We start from the raw sequence: 26778 nt of genomic DNA on the forward strand, positions 1-26778 counted from the left end.
GGAGGGTCAGAGGGAGAAGCAGACTCCCTGCTGAGCAGGGAGCCCGATGGCGGGACTCGATCCCAGGACTCCAGGATAAGGCAGTCGCTTAACCAACTGAACCACCCAGGCATCCTGCCTAAGACCTTTTTATTAAAAACTACAAAACATTGTTGAGAGCACTTTTTTTTTTTTAAAGATTTTATTTATTTATTTGAGAGAGAGAATGAGATAGAGCATGAGAGGGGGGAGGGTCAGAGGGAGAAGCAGGCTCGCCGCTGAGCTGGGAGCCCGATGTGGGACTCGATCCTAGGACTCCAGGATCATGACCTGAGCCGAAGGCAGTCGCTTAACCAATTGAGCCACCCAGGCACCCTGAGAGAGCACTTTTTAAAAACTAAATACATTTAGAGGTAGACTGTTTTTGTATATCTGAGGACTCTCTTGGTAAGATACAATTCTCCACAAATTGATTTATAAATAAATAAATGCTCTTCATGGGGTACCTGGTTGTTCATTCGGTTAAGCATTTGCCTTCGGTTCAGGTCATGATCCGGGAGTCCTGGGATTGAGCCCTGCGTCGGGCTTCCTGCTCAGCTTCTCTGCCCCTCACCCCACTCTCATGCTCTTTCTCACTCTCTCTCAAATAAATAAATAAAATATTTTTAAAAAAAATGCTCTTCCGATGAAAATCCCAGCAGCGTTTTTTGGTAGAAATTTTCAAGTTGTTTGTATAATTTGTATGGAAAAACAAAGAACTGAGAATGGCTTGGCTGTTTGACAGTTTCAATAAAGAACATAGTTGGTAGACTTACACTACCAGATTTTAAGACTTACTGTAAAGCTGAAGTATTTGGGATAAAGACTTAGAGATCAGTGAGACAGAATAGCGAATTCAGAAGTTGATACACAAAAGTACAAGACCAATGAATGCAGTGAATTTTTGGCACAATGCCAAGTCAGTTTAATGAGGAAATGATGATTTTCTCAACAAATGGATCTGGAGCAATTTGATAGCTAGAAATCACCCTCTCCTGCCTCCAAAAATAAAATGAGAACCTCAGTCATGACTTTACATTATATATAAAAATTATTTCAAGATTTAAGAGTTAATGTCTTAGATTAAATGTAAATACTTTAAAGTATACAATGTATAGAAGAAAATAAAGAAAAAAAAATCCTTTGTGACCTGTGGCTCATAAAGATTTTTAAAATAGGACACCAAAACCATGATCATAAATGTCAGAAAATATAATGAAATTGAATTTCTCAATTAAAAACTTGCTTTCCAGAAGACCTGTTAAAATTAAAAAGACAGGCCATAAACTAAGAGAAATACTATAAAAAACATCTAGCCAACATAGGACTTGTATCTGTAATGAAGAGCCTTTTTTTTTTTTTTTAAGATTTTATTTATTAATTTGAGAGAGAGGATGAGCTAGGGGAGGGGCAGAGTGAGAGGGAGAAGCAGACTCTGCTGAGCAGGGAACTCGACTCAGGGCTGGAACCCAGGACCCCGGAGCTGAAGTCAGATGCCCAACTGACTGTGCCACCCAGGTGGCCCTGTCTGTGATAAAGAATTCTTAAAATTCGCAAAATACTACAAACTCAAAAGGCAGTCAAAATAATTAAAGAAATGAACAGAAAAATGAAAAGACCTTAATAGGTATACAAACAGAAGATGAAGGGCGCCTGAGTGGCTCAGTCAGTTAAGCGACTGCCTTCGGCTCAGGTCATGATCCTGGAGTCCCGGGATCGAGTCCCACATCAGGCTCCCTGCTCAGCGGGGAGTCTGCTTCTCCCTCTGACCCTCCTCCCTCTCGTGCTCTCTGTCTCTCATTCTCTCTCTCACAAATAAATAAATAAAATCTAAAAAAAAAAAAAAAAAAAACAAAAGATGAAGCACATGAAAAGGTATCAGTAGTCATTAAAAAATGCTTATTAAAGCCACAAGGAGGCTCTCTGCTCCTCCCTGATCAACAGATAGCCTCATCTTCTGGTGCAGTGCCAGCCTTGTCGCCAAGACATGATGGTGAAGGTTGGAGTAAACAGGCTTTGGGGGGCCTCGTCAGAGGATGATATTGTCTCCTGCCGCTTTAACACTGACACCCACTCTTCCACCTTTGTTCATTTCCTGGTATGAGAATGAATTTGGCTACAGTAACCAGCTGGTGGACCTTATGGTCTGCATGGCCTCCAAGGAATAAGAGCCCCCTGTACTAACAGCCCCAGCAAGAGCAAGAAAAGAGAGGTGGAGAATCCTTGCCCCAACTCCTCCCCCACCACACTGAGAATGTCTCGACCTCTACACAATTTCATATCCCACATTCCCTGGAGAAGGGGAACCCTGCCTTGTTATGTACCATCAATAAAGTACACTGTACCCAGCTAAAAAAAAACCCACAAGGAGATACTACCGTATATCTTTAACTGGCTAAAATTAAGAAGACTGACCATACCAAATGCTGATGAGAATATAGAGCATATGAACTCTCATGCATAGCTGGTAGGAATGTAAAATGGTATAGTCACTTTAGAAAACAGTTTGGTGGTTTCTTAAAACGTTAAAAAAATAGGTCCCGCCATAAAACACAGTCATTTCACTTGTTTGCATTTATTCAACAGAAATGAAAGTGTATGTCACATAAAATCTTGTATGTGGGTACTCAAAACAGCTTTATTTGTAATAGCAGGAAAATTGCAAACAACCTAGGTGTCCATCAACAGGTGCATGGATAAAGACATTTGGTATAGATACAAACAGTGGAATACTACTACTCAGCAATAAGATGAAACAAACTATTGATACACTCAGCAACAAGGATCAGTCTCAGAATAATTATGCTGAACGAAGCAGTTGGCTTCAGCCTTCCCCCCAAGTTAACATTTTTATTCTATCTATGTAAAAACAACAACAACAAACTAATATAGATCAGTGGTTGCCTAGACAGGGTTGGGATGGATGTTGGAGGCAGAGGGAAAAATGGAGGGATTATAAAGAGGTTATATAATTACAATTACAAGGAAATCTTGGAGTTGATGGTTACCTTCACTGTCTTAATTGTTGTGATGGTTTCACAGGGGTATATGTATGTCAGAGTTCGTCAAGTTGTATGTGTGGTATTATATGTTATAGATCAATAAGGCTGTAAAAGAAAAAAGGGAAAAACAGGTTGCTGCCTGTTTAATAACTGAAAAAACAGGAAATTTATTGTAAAATCTAGGTTAAATTTTTCTTTATACAGGGATACAATGTTACTTAAAATGATAATAGAACTTTATTTATTTATTTATTTATTTTTTAAAGATTTTATTTATTTGAGAGAGAGAGAGAATGAGAGAGAGCACATGAGAGGGGGGAGGGTCAGAGGGAGAAGCAGACTCCCTGCCGAGCAGGGAGCCCGATGCGGGACTCAATCCAGGGACTCCAGGATCATGACCTGAGCCAAAGGCAGTCACTTAACCAACTGAGCCACCCAGGCGCCCGATAATAGAACATTTTTAACAAGATTAAAGGAGAGAAATTTTATGATAACAGCAAATGCTGTAAAGTTGATGAAAATTCAACATCCATTCTTTAAAAAAAACCTTTTTTTATTGTGTTAGAATACACACAACATAAACTTTACTATCTTAACCATTTTTAAGTACACATTCAATGGTATTAAGTACGTTCACACTGTTATGTAATAACCATTATCACCATAACTTTCCTTATGTTATGAAGCTGAAACTGAATCCATTAAAACAGTAAGTCTTTTCCCTCTTCCCCCAGCCTCTGGCAATCACCATTTTATTTTGTCTTTATGATTTTGACTACTCTAAATACTTATATAAGTGGAATCATTCAACATTTGTCTTTTTGTGACTGCTTCATCTCAATACTACATCCTCAGGGTTCATTGATGCTACAGCTTATTGTAGAATTTCCTTCCTTTTTAAAGGCTGAGTAATATTCCATTGATGTCTGTACCATATTTTGATTATCCATTCATCCATTGATGATGGACACTGTGGTTGGTTCCTCGTTTTAGCAATTGTGAATAATGCTGCTGTGTATAGATATCTTTTTAAGACCCTGCTTTCCGGGGCGCCTGGGTGGCTCAGTTGGTTAAGCGACTGCCTTCGGCTCAGGTCATGATCCTGGAGTCCCTGGATCGAGTCCCGCATCGGGCTCCCTGCTCGGCGGGGAGTCTGCTTCTCCCTCTGACCCTCCTCCCTCTCATGCTCTCTGTCTCTCATTCTCTCTGTCTCAAATAAATAAATAAAATCTTTAAAAAAAAAAAAAAGACCCTGCTTTCAGTTTTTTGGGGCATATATCCAGAAGTGGAATTTTTGGATTGTACTGTAATTCTATTTTTAATTTTTTGAGGAATGGTCCTACTGTTTCCTATAGCATCTATACTGTTTGATATTCCCACTAACAGTGCCCAAGGCTTCTGATTTTTCTACATCCTCACCAGCACTTATTTTTTTTTTTTTGATAGTATCCATCCTAATGGGTGTGAGGTGGTATCTCATTGTAGTTTTCATTGCAGTTCCCTAATGATTAGTGGTGGTGAGCATCTTTTCATGTGCTTATTGGCCATTTGTCTGTTTGCTTTGAAGAAATGCCTATTCATGTTTTCTCCTCATTGTTGAATTGGGTTGTTTGTGGGGTTTTTTGTTGTTGAGTTTGAATTCTCCCTGTATTCTGTGTATTATCCCTTATCAAAATGTGTTTTCCAAAAAATTCTCTCATTCTGTGGGTTGCCTTTTTACTTTTGGTTACTGTCTTTTGATACAAAAAGTTAAAAAATCTTCATGAATCTTTGTCTTTTTTTCTTTTGTTAACCTGTGCCTTTAATGTTGTATCCAAGAAATGATTGCCAAATCCAGTGTCATGAAGCTTTTGTTCTGTTTTTTATTCTAAGAGTTTTATTGATTTAGGTCTTACATTTAGGTCCTTGATCCATTTTGAGTTAATTTTTTGTATGTGGTGTTATGTAAGGGTCCATCTTCACTCTTCTGCATGTGGATACCTGGTGTTCCCAGCATCATTTGTTGAAAAGACTGTCCTATCCCCACTGAATGGTCTTGGCACCCTTGTTCAAAAACTAATTGACCATATATGCAAGGGTTTATTTTTGGGCTGTCCGTTGTATTCCATTGGTCTATTTTTATGGTAGCTTTGTAGTAAGTTTTGAAATCAGGAAGTATGAGTACTCCAGTTTTGTTATTTTTCAAGATTTTTTTTTTTGGCTATTCATATGAATTGAGATTCCATATGAATTTTAGAGTGGATTTTTCTATTTGTGCAAAAAATGTCATTGGGACTTTGATGGGGATTGCATTGAATCTGCAGATTGCTTTGGGTAATATTGATATCTTAGTAACGTTAAATCTTGCAATCCATGGGCATGGGATGTGCTTCTGTTTCTGTTGTGTTTAATTTGTTTCAGAAATGTTTTGTAGTTGTATAAGTCTGTACTTCCTTGATTAAGTTAATCTCTTAAGTATTTTGTTCTTTTTGATGTTACTGTGAATGGAATTGTTTCTGTAATTTCCTTTTCAGATTGTTTATTGTTCGTGTATAGAAATGCAACAGATTTTTGTTGACATTGTATCCTGCTACATTGCTGAATTCATTTATTTTCACTGTGTGTGTGTGTGTGTGTGAGAGATCTTCAGCATTTTTTTTGTTTTTAATTATTTGAGAGCGAGAGAGTGTGCGCGCGAGTGCACGCATGGGGGAGGAGGGGAGCAGAAGGAGAGCTGGACATGGAGCTCTATCCCAGGACCCTGAGATCATGACCTGAGCTGAAGGCAGATGCTTAACCAATGGAGCCATCCAAGCGCCTCTAGTGTTTTATACATATGAGATTATACTACCTTGGGGGCACCTGGGTGGCTCAGTCATTAAGCGTCTGCATTCGGCTCAGGTCATGATCTCAGGGTCCTGGGATCGAACCCTGCATCGGGCTCCCTGCTCCGTGGAAAGCCTGCTTCTCCCTCTCCCACTCTCCCTGCTTGTGTTCCCTCTCTCGCTGTGTCTCTTATCTGTCAGATAAATAAATAAAATCTTAAAAAAAAAATTTATACTACCTTGAAACAGATAATTTTATTTGTTCCTTTCAATTTTGATGCCTCTTGTTTCTTGTTTTTCTTACCACATTCTCTGAGTCAAACTTAAAAGTGCAGTGTTGAATAGAAGTGGTGCATGTGGGCATCTTTGCCTTATTCCTAATCTTAAAGGAAAAGATTTCAGCCTTTCACCATTGAGTGTGATGTTTGCTGCGGCTTTTTCATATATGGCTTTTAGTATGTTGAGGTAATTTCCTATTTTCTTATTTTGTTGAGTGTTTTTTAATCATAAAAGGGTGTTGAATTTTGTCAAATGCTTTTTCTATATCAATTGAGATGATCGTGTGGGTTTTTTTTTTTAACCTTCATTCTGTTTATGTGACATATTACATTGATAAATTTTTATTTGTTGAACCTTCCTTGCATTCCAGAAGTAAATCTCATTTGATAATGTTGTATAATCCTTTTAATGTTTGCTAGGTATTTTGTTGAGGAATTTTGCTACAGTATTCATAAAGGATATTGGTAGGTAGTTTTTTGTTAAATGTCTTTGGCTTTGGTATTATAGTAATGCTGGCCTCATAGACTGAGCTGGGAAATGTACCCTTTTCAGTTTTTTGGGTAAGTTTAACAATGATTGAGATATTAGTCCTTTAAATGTTTAGTAGAATTTACCAGGGAAGCTCTCAGGTCCAGGGCTTTGTTGGTAGGTTTTGGATTAGTGATTCAGTCTCCTTACTAGTTTTAGGTCTGTTCTGATTGGCTGTTTCCCCGGGTAGATTTTGTATTACTAAGCATTTGTTCATTTCATTTAGGTTGTCCAATTTGTTGGTTTACAATTGTTTATAGTACTCTCTTCTAATCTTTTTTATTTCTGTAGAATTAGTAGGTTTCATTTTGGATTTTAGTAGTCTGAGACTTCTTTCTTTTTTTTACTAGTTTGTTGATCTCTTTGAAGAAGCAACTTTTGGTTTCATTGATTGTCATTTTTCTTTTCTTTCTTTTTTTTTTTTTAAAGATTTTATTTATTTATTTGACAGAGAGAGAGATAGCGAGAGCAGGAACACAAGCAGGGGGGGTGGAAGAGGGAGAAGCAGGCTTCCCGCCGAGCAGGGAGCCCGATGTGGGACTCGATCCCAGGACCCTGGGATCATGACCTGAGCCGAAGGCAGATGCTTAACGACTGAGCCACCCAGGTGCCCCGATTGTCATTATTTTTCTATTATGTATTTCATTTATCTCTGTTATAGTCTTTATTGTTCTCTTTTTAGCTTTGTTCCTTTTTTCTAGTTCTTTAAATTGTTAAGATAGGTTGTTGATTTGGGAGGTCTTTAATGTTTTTTAATGTAAGCATTTAGAGCTATCAAATTTTTTTTTTTTTAAAGATTTTATTTATTTATTTGAGACAGAGAATGAGAGACAGAGAGCATGAGAGGGGGGAGGGTCAGAGGGAGAAGCAGACTCCCTGCCGAGCAGGGAGCCCGATGCGGGACTCGATCCCGGGACTCCAGGATCATGACCTGAGCCGAAGGCAGTCGCTTAACCAACTGAGCCACCCAGGCGCCCACTATCACATTTTTCTTATAGACCCACTTTTGCTGTGTCTGTATTTTTGGTAGTTGTATTTTTGTTTTCCTTTGTCTCTAAGTATCTTCTAATTTCCCTTGTGATTTCTTCTTTAATCCATTGATTATTTAAAAGTATGTTAATTTCCACAGTTTTGTGATTTTTTCCAGTGTTCCTTTTGTTACCCATTTCTGACTTCATCCTCTTATGGTCAGAGAAAATTTACATGATACCTATCTTTTTAAGTCTATTCAGACTTAATTTGTGGCCTAACATACGATCTATCCCAGAAGATGTCCCATATGCACTTGAGAAGAAAGTGTATTCTGTTGTTGGGTAAGGTGTGTTCTGTATATATGCCTGTTAGATCTGATTTGTTGATTGTGTTGAGTCCTTTCTTTCCTTATTTATTTTCTGTCTGATTGTTCTATCCATTATTGTGAGTGGGGTTTTGAAGTCTCCAGCTATTACTGCAGAACTGTTTTTTGCCTTTAATTCAAATCATTTTTTTGCTTCATATATTTTGATGGGTTGTCATTAGATATATTCATGTTTATAATTGTTACTTATTCTGGATGTATTGAAACTTTTATTAATACATAATGTTCTCTTTTTGTCTCTTGCAACCTTTTTTTAAAGATTTTATTTGAGAGCGTGAGCGTGCACAACTGGGGGGAGAGGCAGAGGGTGTGGGAGAGAATCTCAAGCATATTCCACGCTGAGTGTTGAGCCCAGTGTGGGGCTCGATTTCATGACCCTGAGATCGTGACCCAAGCCGAAACCAAGAGTTGGACACTTAACTGACTGAGCCACCAAGGCACCCCAGCTTTTTCTTATTTAGTATTTATTTTGTCTGGTATTAGTGTAGCCACCCCTACTCTCTTTTGGTTATTATTTTCAGGGGGTATCTTTTCCTAGCCTTTCACTTTCAAGTTGTTTGTGTCCTTGGATCTTGGGTCTTGTGTAGACAAGGTATAATTAGATCATGTGTTTTTATCTATTCTTCCAGTTTGTCTATAATGGGAGAATTTAATCCATTTACATTTAAAATAATGACTGATAGGAACTTCTGTCATTGTGCTTTCTTTTTCTTATTCATTGTATATTTGCTATATATGCTTTGAAGCCTTTTTGGCCCTTATTTCCTGCATTATTGTCTTTTGTGTTTAGTAGGTATTTTGTAGTGCATTGTTTAAATTCTTTTCTCATTTTCTTTAATGTGTATTGTATAACTATTTGTGGTTACCATAGGATTACATTTAACATCCTAAATTTATAAGACTCTAATTTATAACTTCAATAACATGCAGAAACTCTCCTTTACAACTCCCTTCCTACCCCTTTCAGTTGCTCATGACACAGTTTTACAACTTTATACATTGTGTGCTTGAAAAGATAAACAAACTTTAGAAAAAATTATTAATCTCCCAAATTATCTAGAAAACAAAATTTGGAGTTACAAACCAAAGTTAAAGTAATAGTAGCTTTTACACTAATAATGGGTTTTTTTCTTTAAATGTATTAGTCTCTTAAATCCTGTAGGAAACAAAGTACAGCTATAAGTCATTGGTATAATAATACTAACTTTTATAATTGCCCATGTGTTTACCTTTATTGAGATCTTTATTTTTCCATATGGCTTTGAGTTATTGTCTGGTGTCCTTTCATTTCATCTTGCAGAACTCCTTTGAACATTTCCTGCAAGTAGGTTCAGTGGTCATGAACTTCATCAGTTTTGAAAGATGTTATTTATTTATTTGACACAGAGAGAGCACAAGCAGGGGGAGAAGCAGACTGGAGAGGGAGAAGCAGACTCCCCGCTGAGCAGGTCTCCATCCCAGGATGCTGGGATCATGACCTGAGCCGAAGGCAGATGCTTAACAACTGAGCCACCCAGGCGCCCTGAACTTCATCAGTTTTTATTTATCTGAAAATTTACTTTTTTCCTCACTCTGGGGGGCAGTTTTGTCCGACATGTAGGATTCTTGGTTGATAGTTTTTTTTTTTTAGTGCTCTGAATGTATTTGCCCACTGTGTGCTGGCTCCCAAAATTTCTGATGAGTAATCTGCTCATATTGTTAAGGATCCCTTTTGTTTTTCTCTTGCTGCTTTCAAGGTTCCCTCTTTGTTTTTTCTCTTTAAAGAGTTTGATTATAATGTATCTCAGTGTGGGTGTTTTTGAGTTCATTTTGGAGTTTGTTGAGCTGTTTGGATGTTTATATTTATGTCTTTCTTTAAATTTGAGAAGTTTTCAGCCATTATTTCTTCAAATAATCACTGTGCTGCCGCATTCTCTTTTCTTTCTAGATCTCCCATCATGTGTATGTTGGTCCTCTTGATTGTGTGTGGTAGGTCCCTTAGGCACTGTTTGTTTTCTTTAATGTCTTTTATATCTTTAATTCAGATTTCATTATTTTCTCTGTCCTATCTTCCAAGTTCACTGATTATTTCTTCTGCCTGTTCAAATCTGCCTTTAAATCCCCCTAGTGAATTTTTCATTTTAGTTCTTGTACTTTTCAGTTCCAAGATTGTGTTTTGGTTTCTTTTCAAGTTTTCTCTTTATTGATATTTCCATTTTGTTCATATGTCAGTTTCTTGACTTTCTCCACATCTTTATTTCTTTGGACATATGTTTATAAGACCGTTTTTAAAAGGTCTTTATCTGGTATATCTACCATTAGCTCTTTTTCAGGGACAGTTTTCTGTTGATTTCCCCCCCCCCTTTGAATGGGCCATACTTTATTTTTTCTTTGTATGCCTTGTGATGTTTTGTGGAACATTGGACCTTTGAATCTAATAATGTGTAACTCTGGAAATCAGATTCTCCTTCCCTAGAGTTTATATATTTTGTTATTGTTTTTGTTTTGTTATACATAGTCTCTACTAAGGATCATCTTGATGTATATGTAAGCTTAATGTGTTTTCTAGATATTTTTTACTATTGTTTTTTTTTTTTTATATTTTTTTTTTTTTTTTTTTTTGGTTTTTTCTGTCCCTTTTTTTTTTTTTTTTAAAGATTTTATTTATTTATTTGACAGAGAGACACAGCGAGAGAGGGAACACAAGCAGGGGGAGTGGGAGAGGGAGAAGAAGGCTTCCTGTGGAACAGGGAGCCTGATGCGGGGCTCCATCCCAGGACTTTGGGATCATGACCTGAGCCTAAGGCAGAAGCTTAACGACTGAGCCATCCAGGCGCCCCTTCTCTGAGCCTTTTTGTTTGCATGCATAGTCAGTTGGTTTTGAATGTTCTCATTTTTAATATCTGGCTCTTGAAAGGGGAAAAAGTAAAAAACTAAAGGGGATAAAGGGTGCTGGCCCTTTAAATTCCTTGGAAGTCACTTAAGACTGATGGGGGGAGGGCTTGCAGTAGTGGGGGGAGGTGCAACAACAATGGCTGCCTACCTCTGTGCGCCTCTGATTAGAAGCAATCCACCATCAGAGATCCCTGATGTTTGGAGGACAGAACCCTTTTTGCCTGCCTCCCACAAGCTGCAAGCTACTTCTGGAACACGCACAGAGCTGCCTGCCAAGTGATTAGAAGATGGGGGAATGGGCAGCTGCTACTGTGCTGAAAGCTAGAATAGACCACAGTTAAGGACCATTTACCATGCCAACTCTTCCCCTGGAACTTGTAAGCCTTTAACAGGCTCCAGAATTCCAAATTATTCCAAAATAGTTACATCAGGCAGCTTCTCCCAGTGCAGTTGTTGTTTATGAATGGGCAGACAGATTTCTTGGTGCTACCTGTTCTTTAATCTTCCTAGAATCCTCTCATCATCCAATCTTGACTGGGAGTGTGGGGGGGAAGCAAGTGAAACTGAATATTGTAAAGGTGTCACTTCTCATTTTTATTTGTAATTTCATTGCAGTCCTAGCTTTTTATGTGAAACTTCAAAAGCCAATTCTAAAATTTATTTGAGGGGTCCCTGGGTGGCTCACTCGGCTGGGTGTCTGCCTTTAGCTCAGGTCATAATCCTGGGGTCCTGGGATCGAGCCCCATGCCTGGGCTTCCTGCTCTGCGGGGAGTCGTCTTCTCCCTCTCTCTCTGCCCCTTCCCCCTGTTTGTGCTCTCTCTCTGTCTCTCAAAATAAATAATATCTTTAAAAAAAACTAAATTTATTTGGAAATGCAAAGGACCTAGAAATAGCCAGGGCAATCTTGAACAGTGACAAGGTGGGAGAATTTGCTGTATTGGATGTGTCAGAACATGTAAAATGACCACATAATAATACAGGGTGATACTGGCTTGGGTATAAAGGAAGTAAGTCAGTAGAATGGATTCAGACATATGTGGACACTTAATTGGCAGAGGAATACGGAAAGGATGATCTTTTTAAATTGTGATAGGCTCATTGAATATTCATATGGGAAAGAGTGAGACTTGATTTTATTTACTATACATAGAAATAATTTCTTTGAGATTATAGACCTAATTGTGGAAAGCTGAGCAATACAACTTTCAGAAGATATATATATATGATCTCATATTAGGAAAAGATTTTTTTTTCTAATGTTCATTTTCAAGATTTGTATTTTTTTTTTTTTTAAAGATTTTACTTGTCAGAGGGAGAGATATAGAGCACAAGCAGGGGGAGCAGCAGTCAGAGGGAGAAGCAGGCTCCCCAATGAACAGGGAGCCTGACGCGGGGCTCGATCCCAGGAACCTGAGATTATGACCTGAGCCAAAGGCAGACGCTTAATCCAGGCACCCCTAGGAAAAGTTTCTTAATCATGATAGAAGAAAACATTCCTTACAAATTAAAGTGGGAAATTTAGGTCTTTAAGATATTAAGCCAGTGAAAATGTACACTACAGTGAGAGAAAAGATATTTGCAATATCTGACTAAGAATCTATATCCAAATATGTAGTGAGGTCTATAAATTAATCAGAATCAAACAGTCCCATAAAAAATGGGCAAGACTTTGAGAGGTACTTCATGAAGAGGGATGTTGAACATCTCATTCATGGTCAGAGAAGTACAAAGTAAATCCATAGCAAGATTCTACTGCATGATTGCCAGAATGGTTATAATTAAAATTATATGATAATATCAAATGTTGATAAATGAGAACTCTCATACACTGCTGATGGAAATGTGAATTGGTATAACTACTTGGAAAAATAGTTTGGCAATATTTATTAAATTTGATGATTCACATGCCCTTGATCTAATAGTTTGACTTCAGAGTAATCTGCAGAACTGCATTTTTTTAGGATTATTTAGGGTACCATGATTCACAGTAGCTAAAACCTGAAAACAACCCCAGATATTTTAATAATAGAATGAATAAACAATACTATGACTAATCAGAGTAGTACGTCATAGTAAAAATAAATGAATTATTTAGGTATGTGCAACAGCATAGTTGCATTTTACAAATACAGTGTTGAGTGAAAGGAAACTCAGGCAAAATAATGTATTTCTGTGGTTACATTTATATAAATTTAAAAATCAGGCAAAATTATGCTGTGATATTTAGGGGTATGTACTTTGGCTTTAAAAAAGGAAAGTGAAAAGGTAGCTATCATTTAAGTGATTTCTTTTGTGGGAAGGAATTGTGATTGATAAAGGGCATTCAGTGGCTCCTGGGTTTAATGGCAGTATTTCATTTCTTGACCTGTGTAGTGTTTATATGGGTATATACTTGTTAATATGTTTTAAGTTGTATATACATTGTTTCTGCATCAACTGAATATTACATTTCACAATAGAAAGGCTTAAGAGGCATACAAAAATGGGAGGGAGAGGAATACATAGTATGCTGATTATTAGCATAGCAGTTTTGTGGGACTTCTGTGTCTAACATTATTCATTTCTGGAGCAACTGCTATGAACTGTGCTAAGAGTGACAGGAGGTAAGATATAGACAATTAAAATGAAGTCCATCTCTTAAGAGGTTACTCTCAATTTGACAAAACAGATATGTGGGAACCCTATAAATATGTATTTATTGTAATTTTTAAAAAGATTTTTACTTATTTATTTGAGAGAGAGGGAGAGAGCATGAGCATGGTGGGGGGAGGAGGGAGGGGGATAAGTAGACTCCCCGCTGAGCAGGGAGCCCGACCGGGGCTCAATCCCAGGACCCTGGGATCATGACCTGAGCTGAAGGCAGATGCTTAACCGACCTGAGCCACCCAGATGCCCCTCTTTATTGTAATTTTAAGTGCCACAGTAACAAATGTGCCATAATGTTGTGTCATGAACAAAAGGCTTTTTGAGAACCCAGAAGACATTGATAATGTTAGAGGACCTTGGTCAGATAATATTAGGAAGCGTTTAAAATAGAAATAAGGGGATACTATCCACTTCTTGAAACAGGTTTCTGTTCTTGGCTTCTGTGGATATGCGCTATTCTGGCTCTCTCCTTAAGTAGCTCTTTTTTTTCTGGATTTTTAGGTGAAGGGTAGGAGGATCCCTGGTATATTGTGAAGGGGAGCAGAGAAGTACTGTATCTTTGATCCCTAGCAGTGTAAAGGAATCAAGTGCACAGCGAGCTAATGAAGTATAAGGAATTGGTTTGTTGTTCTTGCCTTTGTGTGGAGTCTGTCCATTTTTATGGCTTCAGATGTAGGCTCTGCCACTGACAGTTCTCATCTTTTTTTTTTAAGTTCTTATTTATTTTTTTAAGTAATCTCTTTGCCCAACATGAGGCTTGAAACTCCTTACCCATCGATCAAGAGTCGCATGTTCTTCCAACTGAGCCAGCCAGGTGCCCTGACGGTTCTGATTTTTATTGTGTGCCCTGTTTGATATGTTGCTGGCACATCAGTCTTACATGCCCTAAAGAGAACTGAACTCTACCCTTCCCAATCAGCTCCTTTTATGAAGTCCTCTGTTTACTGGAACACCATTTTCCCATTTATCTATAGTTGAAACTTTAGAGTTGTCTTTGATTTCCTATGAGGAATTAAGATGTCTTAAAATATTTTAAGAGGTTTTCTTCTGTAGTACTGTACTGTATATTTTGTAGCTATTATTTTCAAAAGAAAAAGTTGGAAAGGGACCTTTACTTAGTAGAATCCTTAGCTTTACGAAGGCTTGGAAAAGCCTTAAAGATGATTGAAAGAGATCAAAGTTGTCTATAGTGTTTGTCCTGAAGGCAGCTTTACTTTTGTAGTAGAATTAATATGTGTATGAACTAATTAGCAACACTAGAAAATAAAGTTGTTATCAAATGAGTGGTTGAACCTCTGTTAATACCCACCTCCTTTGTGGGGGCATCCCTGGTTACCCTTTTAAAAATGCAACTCTCCCCCCTCAAAATACATAGTCGTACATGCTCACTCACTATACATTACTACTTATTTCCTGTCTCTGCTTTTTTTTTTTTTCCCCCATTCCTCATAAGCACTCACTACAATCCAACGTATTTTCCTTGTCTGGTTTATTGCCTGTGTCTCCCTCTTCCCCCAACTTAAATGTAAGCTCCACGAAGCCAGGGATTTTTGTCATTCTTGTTCATTATTATATATCTGCAAAGTCTGATCCATAGTAAACATTGAAATATATAAATACTAGGGTGTTGTTAGAAGCTTTTGTGAATTATGTGAGTAAATGAACTAGGTTATAAAAGTTGGACAGTAGATGTTACCCGAATTGGGTTTGCCTCTTGCTGGTTGTCCAGCTAAAGACATAACCAAACCAAAGAACAGGGGAAGAGTAAAGGTTTTACTCCATACCAGTAAGGAGAACACCAGGACTATTTCCTAAAGCTGTGTCCACACGAACAACAAAATTATGGAAGTTTTAAGCTAAGGGCGCATACATATTCATGAAGGGGCTTGACAAAGGAGAGTTCTGTATAGAACTGGGGCAAAAGTCATCCTGGTTCACAGAATCCAGGTCCTAATTGAAGCCATGAGGGCCGGCCAGCAAGGGTTGACATCATCAGTTCTCTGTTCCAGTTAGTCTACTGTTGGAGTGCTCAAAAGGGTTTGAATCCTGCAAAAATGACTCAAGAATGTGTGGTATGTGTTAGGTCAATGTTTACTTTTGAAACAGCACTGGGAAGGAATTTTATCATTGATTTATTGTTGCTGAGAGGGTTAGGCTAATTCCTGGTCTGGTAGAGACTGTTACTTTTTGCATTCCCTCTGTTCTCTTAAAATCCTTAACTGTGGAGGTTTTTGCCATTTTTTGGGGGGGGGGGTAATTCCAACACCTAGGGAGTTCTGCAAGAAGTGTGCTTGGGCAAGTAGTACAGGTCACAGAATGGCTGGGGGCCTAAAAGGACGTTAAGAAAGCCAAGGCTGGTTTTTTTTCCCCCATGGGGATCCCTAGCGCTATCTGCCTACACAGACTGCTAACTAGCAGAATAATTGGGTCAAGTACTTACTAGCTCTGAAAATTTTTTTCCTCCCTGTTTTAATCTTTACATATTTATTCAACATTTTGTGGTTATGCTCTGAATGGTATTAGCCTTAGGGACCCTTTAGATAAAGTTGTTTTTTAGTGGAGTCTTAATGTTCAGAGCAAATGCAATTTTGATTCAGCTTTGTTAGGATAATTGAGCTAAATGTTTGAATTAAATGTGAATGCTGCTCAGTCATATTTTATGTGACTGTAGGCAAAGATTTTGGATTTTAGGCTTAGAACCAGCTAAGTCTTCTCTGAGGACTGACCATTAAAATGCAGAATACAGTCTTTGTTTCTCTTTAGCTGTCGTCTTTATGGGAATGGGCACTTTACTTAGAGAATAAAGCCAGCTTCCGCTTAACCTAGATCTTCCATTTATGATTAAATAATGCCTATTTTATTTTGTGTAGACCTTCTTGATAGTATGATTTCATCTCTGGTTTCATTGCTTTTCCATTGATAGATTTTTGCTCCTATGCTGAGTTCAGGCTGTCCTTTTTTTTTTTTTTAAGATTTTATTTATTTGAGAGAGTGAAAGAGAGCTAGTGCTTGCGCACGAGTAGGGGGAAGGGGCAGAGGGAGAGGAATAAGCAGACTCCCTGCTGAGCAGGGAGCCTGGTGTGGAACTCGAACCCAGGACCCTGGGATCATGACCTAGGTGGAAAGCAGATGCTTAACCAACTGAGCCACCCAGGCACCTTAGGCTGTCTTTTGAGTACATTTTGTTGTTAGAGAGCTATGGTAACAGCTGTGTCTCTGGAGCCAGATTGATGGGGTTTGATCCTGGTTCTGCCTCTTATTGTTGGATTTCTGAACCTCAGCATCTGGAAAATGGGAATAATAATGTCTACAGGGCTATTGTGATAGTTAAATAAGTTAAAACGTATTAAGTGTTTCTTTTTTTTTTTTTTTAAAGATTTTATTTATTTATTTGACAGAGAGAGACACAGCGAGAGAGGGAACACAAGCAGGGGGAGTGGGAGAGGGAGAAGCAGGCTCCCCGCAGAGCAGGGAGCCCGATGCGGGACTCGATCCCAGGACCCTGGGATCATGACCTGAGCCGAAGGCAGTTGCTCAACCAACTGAGCCACCCAGGCGCCCTAAGTGTTTCATATAAGTATGTAATGAGGCTCAGTAGATACTTGTTTTATTTGTAAAATAGTGTAGCATAGAATGATGATCTTTTCAGGGTAACAGAGAAGGCCTTTTCTGATCATGCTAAATAGCATCTCCTGTTAACTCTTCATCCCTTACCCTGCTATATTTTACTATGTGGCACTTACTATTACTTGATATTAAATGTTAAATTTGTTTTCTCCTATAAACTCTGTGCGGGCAAGAACTTTGTTTTATTCATAGCTGTGTTCCCTCTAGTGCTTAAAACAGTATCTGACTTATAATAGGTATTCAACAAATATTTGTTAATAGATGAATAAATTAAGGTGTATGATGGCAACCAAAGGTTTTTTAGGGGGGCATCTGTTAGATTGTTTTAATGAGTTATGAAACTCATTTCCTCATTTCCTGTGAGGAAACACATTTTGTTTTGGCAGTGCTTCTGAACTTTTGTTGCTAAAGTCACTTAAAATCTTATCCTTCTTTTTTATTAAGCTATATGTGAAACAGAGCCTGAGCAGCCTGTTCGACATTACCCATTATGGGTGAAAGTAGAAGGTGAAGTAGATCCAGAGCCAGTTTATATCCCAACACCTTCTGTCATTGAGCCTATGAAGCCATTGTTGTTGCCTCAGCCAGAAGTTTTACCTACTACTGTGAAGGGCAAAGTGCTCACTGGAATTAAACCTGCACGGGCATATACTCCCAAACCCAATCCTGTGGTAAGCCCAGGTTTTCATCTTTTGTTGCAAGTTATATAAACCATTTGTAAAGATAATGGATTTCAAGATTTTTGGTTTATATTCTGTGAATCATTTTGCTTTTAAGTAATACGGCTGTAAGCATCAATCTTATTTAATCAGCTTAATTGCTGGCACTTTAGAAATATTATTAAAAGTGGAGTGAATATACTAAGAATTACTGCTATTTTTAAGGATAGCCAAATCTCTCTTCAGGAAGATTATATAAAGTTGTGTTTTTGTTTTTAAACATGACTAGCAAAAGTCTTTTAAAGGTACTCTTCTTCTTCCTGTAGTGTAGAATATTGAGTAATTGAGACTTAATGCATACATATTGTTAGTAGGAGAGCATTAAGAAAAGTTTTAAGAAGTAACTGATCTTTTTAAAGCTGACTTCTTTATATACAGTAACAGTAAAGGATTTAAATAATAGTTGATACATGACTATGAAGATTGATAGGTAAAAGAGCTGATGCCTCTGTTAAGAGTTTAAGCATTTCTCATTATTAAATGCATTTCAGTCTTCAGTCTTTTTGAAGAAAGATGCCTTAGTGCAATGCTATTCAGTGTGGTCTTTGTGCTGATACAGAACTACTTGTTACTAGGTTATGATGAAATAAATATAGAAAATGAGAGTAAATATTTAGAAGCTTTTTACAGATACTTGATAGAATAATTGTATGTGTACTGAATCTAATACTAAAAAACTTGGGCTTGTATTTTACATGTCTTTTGTTTTTCTAAAAATTTATTTTACAAAAGGATCAGTCTGTGTTGGACTGGTAATTCAGAAATGTATCCTCATTGCCGATAATTTGAGAAGCACTTCTCTGATGTGATCTGAGATTTCTTGATAAAGAACCAGATCTTTTCTGACTGCCCAAGATTTAGCACATATTAACTGTACTTGTTAAAATTTACATTTAAAAATTTCGAATGTTGTAATAGAAATAAAGATTAAACATTCTTTTCCTTTTGGAGTCTAGGATGTTTTTTCCCCAGTGTATGGAATGTTTTGTTTTATGAAACTTACAGATTCGGGAAGAGGACAAGGATCCAGTCTACTTGTACTTTGAGAGTATGATGACTTGTGCCCGAGTTCGAGTATATGAACGAAAAAAAGAGGAACAGAGACAACCGTCACCATCACCATCCCCATCATTTCAGCAGCAGGGCTCATGTCAGTCTAGTCCCGAGAACTGTAGTGTAAAGGTGATTTACTTATTGCATAATTTGTCTTTTTAACTTCCATTTCCCTGTTGCTGGTATTAGAATTTACATTACTATCAGAATAATTTGGAGTAATTCTTGTGGGGCAGAGAAATCTTACGTGATGTGCATATCAATTTGTTTCTCTGCATACCTGTTCTAGAGAACAGTCCCTTAAGGTTATTTAAAGTACTATTCTTTCTGAAGCTGAAGTAATTTTTAAAAGTTTAAACATTTCTGGTTTTTATTAAATCCTTTATCTGTAATTATTAGGATTTGTGTCTGCATTGGTGAATTTTTAGATTAACTGAAGCTTGTTCTGTTAAACATCAAATATTTTTCCTTCTTTACTAGAATACACTATAAAGTGTGGTGTAAATTTTTTTCTTGGTGACTCAGTTACTGTCAAGGACATTAGAGAGCAAGGCTACTTGTTTTTGCCAAGGCTTATATGATAGTAGTGCAGCTGTGCATGTAGATGTGAAGCTGTTGACACTTGAGTCTTTCTGCTATTTCAGCCTTCTTTGAGAGATTCAATGTTTATGTCCTAGTCTCTATTGGTAATAATTATGTGTTGAAGTATTTGTGTTATTTCCTTCTTTAGGAGCCTGATTCTGAACAGCAGCCCTTGAAACCAATCACCTGTGACCTAGAGGATGATTCTGATAAATCGCAAGGTCTGTTTGAAAATTAAGTCTCAAATCATTTTATAGTAATTAAGGAGGGCACACGCATACACCAAAGCATTTTTACCTACCCCTTTTCTAGATTCTGCTAAAAATAGAGACGATAGAGGTCTTTTCCTATTATTCAGTCTGTTTATCACTCCTTAGAAATAAAATTCATTCCTGTTGATATGGCATGTTATTGCAAGAGACACTTAGGATACGGTTAGTGCTTCTCTCTCTTTTTAAAGATTTATTTATTTTTTTTTTAAAGACAGCACAAGTTGGGGTAGGGGTGGAGGGAAAGGGAGAGAGAGTCCTCAGGCAGACTCCCAGCTGAGCATGGGGCCCAGTGTGGGGCTTGATCCCAGGAGCCCTAGATCATGACCTGAGCCGAAATCAGAGTTGAACGTTTAACTGACTGAGCCACCCAGGTGTGCGCCCCCCTCCCCTTTATGGCTTAATACACATGGAAAGTGATACTATTTTTATAGCATATTGAGGTTATGTGGGGGAGGCTGCTGGGGTGGAGAGAACCTGTCTGAGAACACAACCACCTTGAAGGCTGAGGGCATCTATATCCTGACATACTTGTCATTAGAACATTGGTTGGGAGACTATGATGTAGAAATCTAGGTGTCCAGTGAAATAGACATCCAGTTAACATGTTGTCATGAATATAAATACCTGGTGAGCTAAATAATCTTCACATAATGTAGAAATGGAGCAGTCATATCTAGAGTCACAGAAGTAATTCAGAAGTATTTGCAGTAGAGATTAGAAGTAGAAAACACTTTTCAACCACAATATTCTCTCTCTTGTTCTTTAGGATTGATGGGTAGACCCATCATATGTTACAAAGCATCTTGCAAGTGTCTTTGCTTTTCCTGTATGGATAGCAGAACACTAAACTATATCAAATCTTAACCTTGGTTGTAGGTCATGCTTTGTTTGCAAGGTAACACTTACATAATAGTCATGGCTTTTTAGAGCAGTCTTAAGGTGGGACTCTCTTTTTATTAGTGACCCCTGGCAGCAGGATATCCTATTATAGTCTGATTCTCTGGACTATTTCTTTTTCATGGAAAAGTCCCAAATTGTGAGTTGTTAAATTACCACTGAAAGTACATGGGATTCAGACACTGAGCAGGTGCTCAATTTCTGTGCCATTGGCACTTTTCTGAGAACCCAGGGAAAATAAAAATCTTTTATTTTATTATTTTTTAAAATTTATTTATTTGTTGGAGAGAGAGCACAAGCAGAGGGAGTGGTAGGCAGAGGGAGAAGCAGACTCCCTGCTGAGCAGGGAGCCCAATGTGGGACTCAGTCCCAGGACCCTGGGATCATGACCTGAGCCGAAGGCAGATGCTTAACTGACTGATCCACCTGGGTGTCCCTAAAAATCTTTTAAAGTTCAGTACAAAATGCTGTGATGCAGAAATATCTTTCAATTCCTTATCAGAAAAAAGCTGGAAATCTTCCTGCAATGAAGGGGAATCCTCTACCTCCTATGTGCATCAGAGGTCACCAGGTGGTCCCACCAAACTGATAGAAATCATCTCAGACTGCAACTGGGAGGAGGATCGGAACAAGATTTTGAGCATCTTATCCCAGCACATCAATAGCAACATGCCACAGTCACTTAAGGTGGGCAGCTTCATCATTGAGTTGGCTTCTCAGCGAAAGAGCCGGGGTGAGAAGAACCCTCCTGTTTATTCTTCTCGTGTGAAAATCTCTATGCCATCATGCCAAGACCAAGATGATATGGCTGAGAAATCTGGATCAGAGACTCCTGATGGTCCATTATCCCCTGGGAAAATGGATGATATCTCTCCTGTGCAGACAGATGCCCTGGATTCAGTGAGGGAGAGATTACATGGAGGCAAAGGTCTGCCTTTTTATGCAGGGCTTTCTCCTGCAGGGAAGCTTGTGGCCTATAAACGTAAACCCAGTTCAAGCACATCTGGGCTTATCCAGGTGAGAATTACCTTTAATCTGGATGTAGCACCTTTTTCTACTTAGGTAACATCTTGATTTTTCAGAGCCCTTTGTGGGCGTTATATCATATATCTTCACATTTCCTGGGAACTGGGTGACAAAATCATCTCTTTTTGTAATAGGCCTAGTTTAGATGCTTACCTAGAGTGAATTTTTGACAAATTTACAAACAGAACTGTAGAGCCCTGTATTAGTTTGTGATTTTATTTCCAGTCTTCAATTTTATTGCTTGGGCTGTAGTGATACTTTGACAACTAAACAGGATACTAAGGAGTTCCGTCTAGTTCTTGGGATTATTATTAACAAATAGCTTTCAAAACAAAACAAGGGGGAAATTGATTGTAAGAGAGCAGTATATATTTGGAAACTTGGAGAAAATTTTAATTTTGTAAGGTGTTACTCAGATGTATAAAACTTTAAAAAATGGAGCCACAGTTCATTTTTTTTTTCTTTATTTGGTCCATAGTAGGGTTTTTGCTAATATAATCATTGTCATAGTACAAATAAATCCTTCCTGTTTAGTAATTCAAGCAGGTTATATTAGTAAAATTACACTGGCATCTAGAAAATCCTTGGAAGGAGAAGTTTTAAATTAAAATGTAATTAAAAAGGTTTTCTCCTCTTGCTCAGTGATATTAAATGCACTTTTATGTCAGAGTAGCAAATGGGTGGAAGTGTCTGACATTCTTGCTAATAAGGTTACTCACTTTACTAGTTTGACTACTTCTCTGGGCTGTGGACTGTCCCATTAATAATATGACTGATCTATTTAATTAAAAACTTTTTATTGCAGTTTACTCTTGATGGTGCTATGTAACTGCTTCTGTTCGTATTTCTTAAACTCTTAATAATGAGGAGAATAGTGTTTTCTTCATATTTCATTTATTGATTGATACTTTGAGAACAGAGACTTAACTGAGCTTATTTCTAGTGAGACTTGACCCCCCCTGAAATACAGGAATAGAAATTTGTGTTCTCTTCTCCTGTCTAGGACTCAGAAAGCCGCCATAAAATAAGAATTTGCATAAGCAGTCAGGCCACTGTAATGTAGGCTTTAGGGAAGCTGTTGAATAGTCTTCAGAGCAGGTCCCCAAGGAGAAGATAAGGGTATCTGACCTAGACCTCCAGAGACCCTGAAAAACTATAGTAAATTTTCCTTTAGGATGGAAAGATCACATTCTATATATCAAACTCAAGGCAGAGGTATTCCTGATCTATCTGGGAATAATCATGGTTTCACTTAAGTAGTAAAGTGTAATTTTGTGTCTTTGAGGAGAGGGTGGCTTTCTGTAGCTATTCTCTTTACCAATTTAGAGAGTAGGAGTTTCTCCACCACTTCACCCTCTCCCCCTTTTCAGTGATGGAAAGGAGGAACAGAAAAGAATGTCTTCTCTAGTCACCTAGGAATAGGACTTTGAGAACATGGGTAAGAAAATTAGGGAAGGTTTTGTTTTTCTTTCTTTTTTAAAAAAGCAATTGTGCTGCCCCAGATGGGTAATATGTCAACTCAGGCAGTAGAGAAAAATCTTTACCTCATTTATTGATTACTTTCTTCTGATGGTTCAGTGATTGTTTGTAAAGTTATAATTGAGTTTCTCCTAGCATGTATCTTGAGCTCAAGTTTTGTCCAAGAGATGATAGGATCTTCAGAGTTGAGTTTTTGAAAACTAAAAACTGAGGGGACCTTTTGGCTTAGGATATTAAAACAATGGCCTTTTATAACTTAAAAGTAGACTCACCATATATTTTTCAAATATGAGGGATGCTTGAAAAGACCCTTGAGAGGGCTTCATTATGCCTCCTTGGTCTTGTCAGAGAGATTCTGTGGAACATAGTTATTCATTTTTTGCTGGTGATTGTTAATAGTTTAACCAGAATTGCTTATTAAGTAAAACTGTTGGATGATTCCTTAGATTTGACTGTATCTCTCACAAATCTAGGAGCAGATATGATGGGTTTCTAAGATACTCTGTTTCCAAACTACCAAAATGAAGATGAGATTAGTTCAGAATATCAGATGGCAGCTTTTTTTTTTTTCCCACCTTCTAATACTCAGACTTTATATTTAATGGAAAAAGTCCGTTTCTTTTTCCCTTTAAATCTGAAAGATAGACTTTTAAAACCTTGTAAAAATGAAACCCCTGTCAAGGGAGATAAGTTAGCAAGAGAATTTTATCTTTACAGAATTTCTCTTTGCCACTTGTTTCAGGTTAATGGTAAGAGTTACCCGCAGGCTAAGTTGCTATTGGGACAGATGGGGGCATTGCATCCAGCCAATAGGCTAGCTGCTTATATCACAGGCAGGTTGCGACCCTCAGTCCTGGACCTCTCAACCCTCAGTACTGTCATCTCCAAGGTAGCATCCAATGCCAAGGTGGCTGCATCCAGGAAACCACGTACCCTGTTGCCTTCAACATCCAATTGCAAAACGGCATCCTCCTCTGGCGCTACAACAAATCGCCCTGGGAAGAATCTGAAGGCATTTGTCCCGGCAAAAAGACCAATTGGTAAGTTGGACTGTATATATGTATTAGAAAGGCCTGTGCCTTGGTCCTTGGCCAGGGGATACTGGCCCGGTATGGAGATTGTGAAAATTAGAGAAATGTAGAATTTGGCATTATTCATACTCTTGATGTCTGTCTTGCCTAACTTTTGTCTGTTTTTGGTAACTCTTCCTGATCACCTATGATAGTAGACGAATTGAACTCTAGTTAATAGTTATTTCCAGACTTTTAGATGGGTTTTATTAATATAGAGAAGACTTAGGTTTTTAATTTTGATTTTAAAAAGGGAAGACTTTTCTTAAATATTTTATGTAATTTAATATTTCTTTTATGGGCACTGGTATTTTTGTAACCCATCAAATGTATGTTCCTTGAACTTAGGAAACCCAAGGAGCTAGCATACCCAAGGGAGTTGAGTTTGTAGTATAGGCTTAGAATAAAAGGCTCTTGTAAAACATAAGTTTGGAAGTGTTGATTTATTCTATTCATCCTGTTCTGTGAATGAAAACCTCATTTGTTTAACATTTCGGTGCTAGAGTCTAATAAATTACCTTCTTGAAAGCATTTGTGTTTTAGTATTTAGAGTGTATATAGTCAGTTTATTGAATTCTTCTTTTTGTACAAATCTGTTTAGGAATATTAAGTGTAAGTGTCCATTGCTGTATTCTTATTCCTCTGATGGGAAATTGAAATATCTGGCTGAAAGCTGGAGTTATATGAAGATGGAGGACAAGCATTGGTGCCTTAAAAAGACCCCATTTTACCTTTTTAAACAAAGCAGCTTTAACTGGTGATTTTTAAGTCCTATCCTGCCCTCTTTTGAAAAGTGTCTTTATACATTTTAGAAATATGTAAAACTTCACTGTCTCATAACAGGATAGCAGTAATAAAGAGGTGGAGGTGCTGGGACAGGAGGAAGTGGTGAAACAAGTTTTAAAATTAGAGTTAGGGGAGAAAAAATGCTCCTTACTTTCTCTTCACTGTTTTAGATGATGAAGTTGTGTGCTGCTATATTGTCTTTTTAGTGTCCTGGCAATTTGGCTATATTGCACAGTCAAAAGAATCTTGGTAGGAACACCCAATTTTAATCCCTTTCATAGTATTTTAAAGGTTTGGTTTGGTTTGAGAGAAGTGTTTGATTTCCGTGGGTGGAAATTGGCACATACCATGCAGGTAGGTGGTACCTGTAAGAAATTGACCCAGTGGTGCGCAATAAATGTTGATAAACACAATCACTAAGAGGATAAAATATGAGAACTGAAGATTTTTGACCTGCAAATTTTTATTTGCAGCGGCTCGACCCTCTCCTGGTGGTGTGTTCACACAGTTTGTGATGAGTAAAGTTGGAGCCCTGCAGCAGAAGATACCTGGAGTTAGCACACCCCAACCCCTAACAGGGCCACAGAAGTTCAGTATCAGACCTTCTCCAGTAATGGTCGTCACACCTGTGGTTTCTTCTGAGCCAGTTCAGGTGTGCAGCCCTGTGACTGCTGCTGTCACTACTACCACCCCTCAAGTGTTTTTAGAGAATGTTACTGCTGTGACACCTATGACTGCTATTTCTGACGTGGGAACTAAAGAAACTACTTACTCTTCTGGTGCCACCACTGCAGGGGTTGTTGAGGTTTCTGAAACTAATACCAGCACCCCTGTAACACCTTCCCAGTCTACAGCCACTGTGAACCTTATCAAAACGACTGGGATAACTACCCCTGTGGCTTCAGTTGCTTTTCCTAAGTCTTTGGTAGCATCTCCTCCAACTATAACTCTTCCTGTTGCTTCCACTGCCTCCACCTCCATAGTCGTGGTGACCACAGCTGCATCTTCCTCCATGGTGACCACACCAACTTCATCTCTGGGCTCTGTTCCCATTATACTCTCGGGAATTGATGGGAGTCCACCAGTGAGCCAGAGACCAGGTAAGGCTTAGATGTTACTAGCTGGTTTACCTACTGTACAGCTGTTTTTATAAAACTTACGGTTTTGATAGGATTACAGATATATCAGGGTAACAGTGTAGGTGTTTCTGCTGTAACATGATACATGGATCTGCAAAACTGAACACTAAAAATAATAGACCTCATGGCTAGTATCGGTTAGGATAAATCACTGAAAATCTCTGCAACTTTGTAACCAGAGCACTGATAAAAACCATAATTGGTACTTTGGAAATAAATTGAACAGCCTTGACAGATGGTTTAGTGTGGGGCTGGAGATTTTCTGAGGAGATTAAAAATACTCAGAAACATTATAATGGAAATACTGAATCTGAAATAATGCATGTGGGAGTGGAGTTCTGAGCCAGTAGAGTGGCCATCAAGATGGGCACAGGACAAAGTGCACTACTGTGTGCTGAGATCTAGGGTTGCATATCTCTGAGGAGATAACCCAAATGTAGGTGTTCCCTTTTGGCGGGGGTGGGGTGGAGTGGTGGGGTGGGGGCTGTGTGTGCTTCTTTTTTTTTTTTTTTTAAGATTTCATTTATTCATCTGCCAGAGAGAGAGCCCGTGCGCACGTGTGCGTGCACACATGCAGGGGGAGTGGCAGGCAGAGGGAGAAGCAGGCTCCCCACTGAGCA

At 38.2% G+C, this 26778-nt stretch overlaps 1 protein-coding gene across 1 annotated transcript in view; it reads left to right on the forward strand.

Annotated features, from left to right (window-relative positions):
• Positions 1 to 26778, forward strand: part of MGA (MAX dimerization protein MGA) — a 109656-nt gene that overhangs the window by 60718 nt on the left and 22160 nt on the right. The window contains exons 10-14 of the mRNA XM_021695610.2: positions 17580 to 17806; positions 18860 to 19036; positions 19638 to 19710; positions 21161 to 21675; positions 24053 to 24203. Of these exons, the coding sequence (XP_021551285.2) occupies positions 17580 to 17806; positions 18860 to 19036; positions 19638 to 19710; positions 21161 to 21675; positions 24053 to 24203 (1143 nt within the window). The remainder of the gene's footprint in view (positions 1 to 17579; positions 17807 to 18859; positions 19037 to 19637; positions 19711 to 21160; positions 21676 to 24052; positions 24204 to 26778) is intronic.

Source organism: Neomonachus schauinslandi, chromosome 9 (assembly GCF_002201575.2).
Source record: "Neomonachus schauinslandi chromosome 9, ASM220157v2, whole genome shotgun sequence".
Taxonomy (NCBI): domain Eukaryota; kingdom Metazoa; phylum Chordata; class Mammalia; order Carnivora; family Phocidae; genus Neomonachus; species Neomonachus schauinslandi.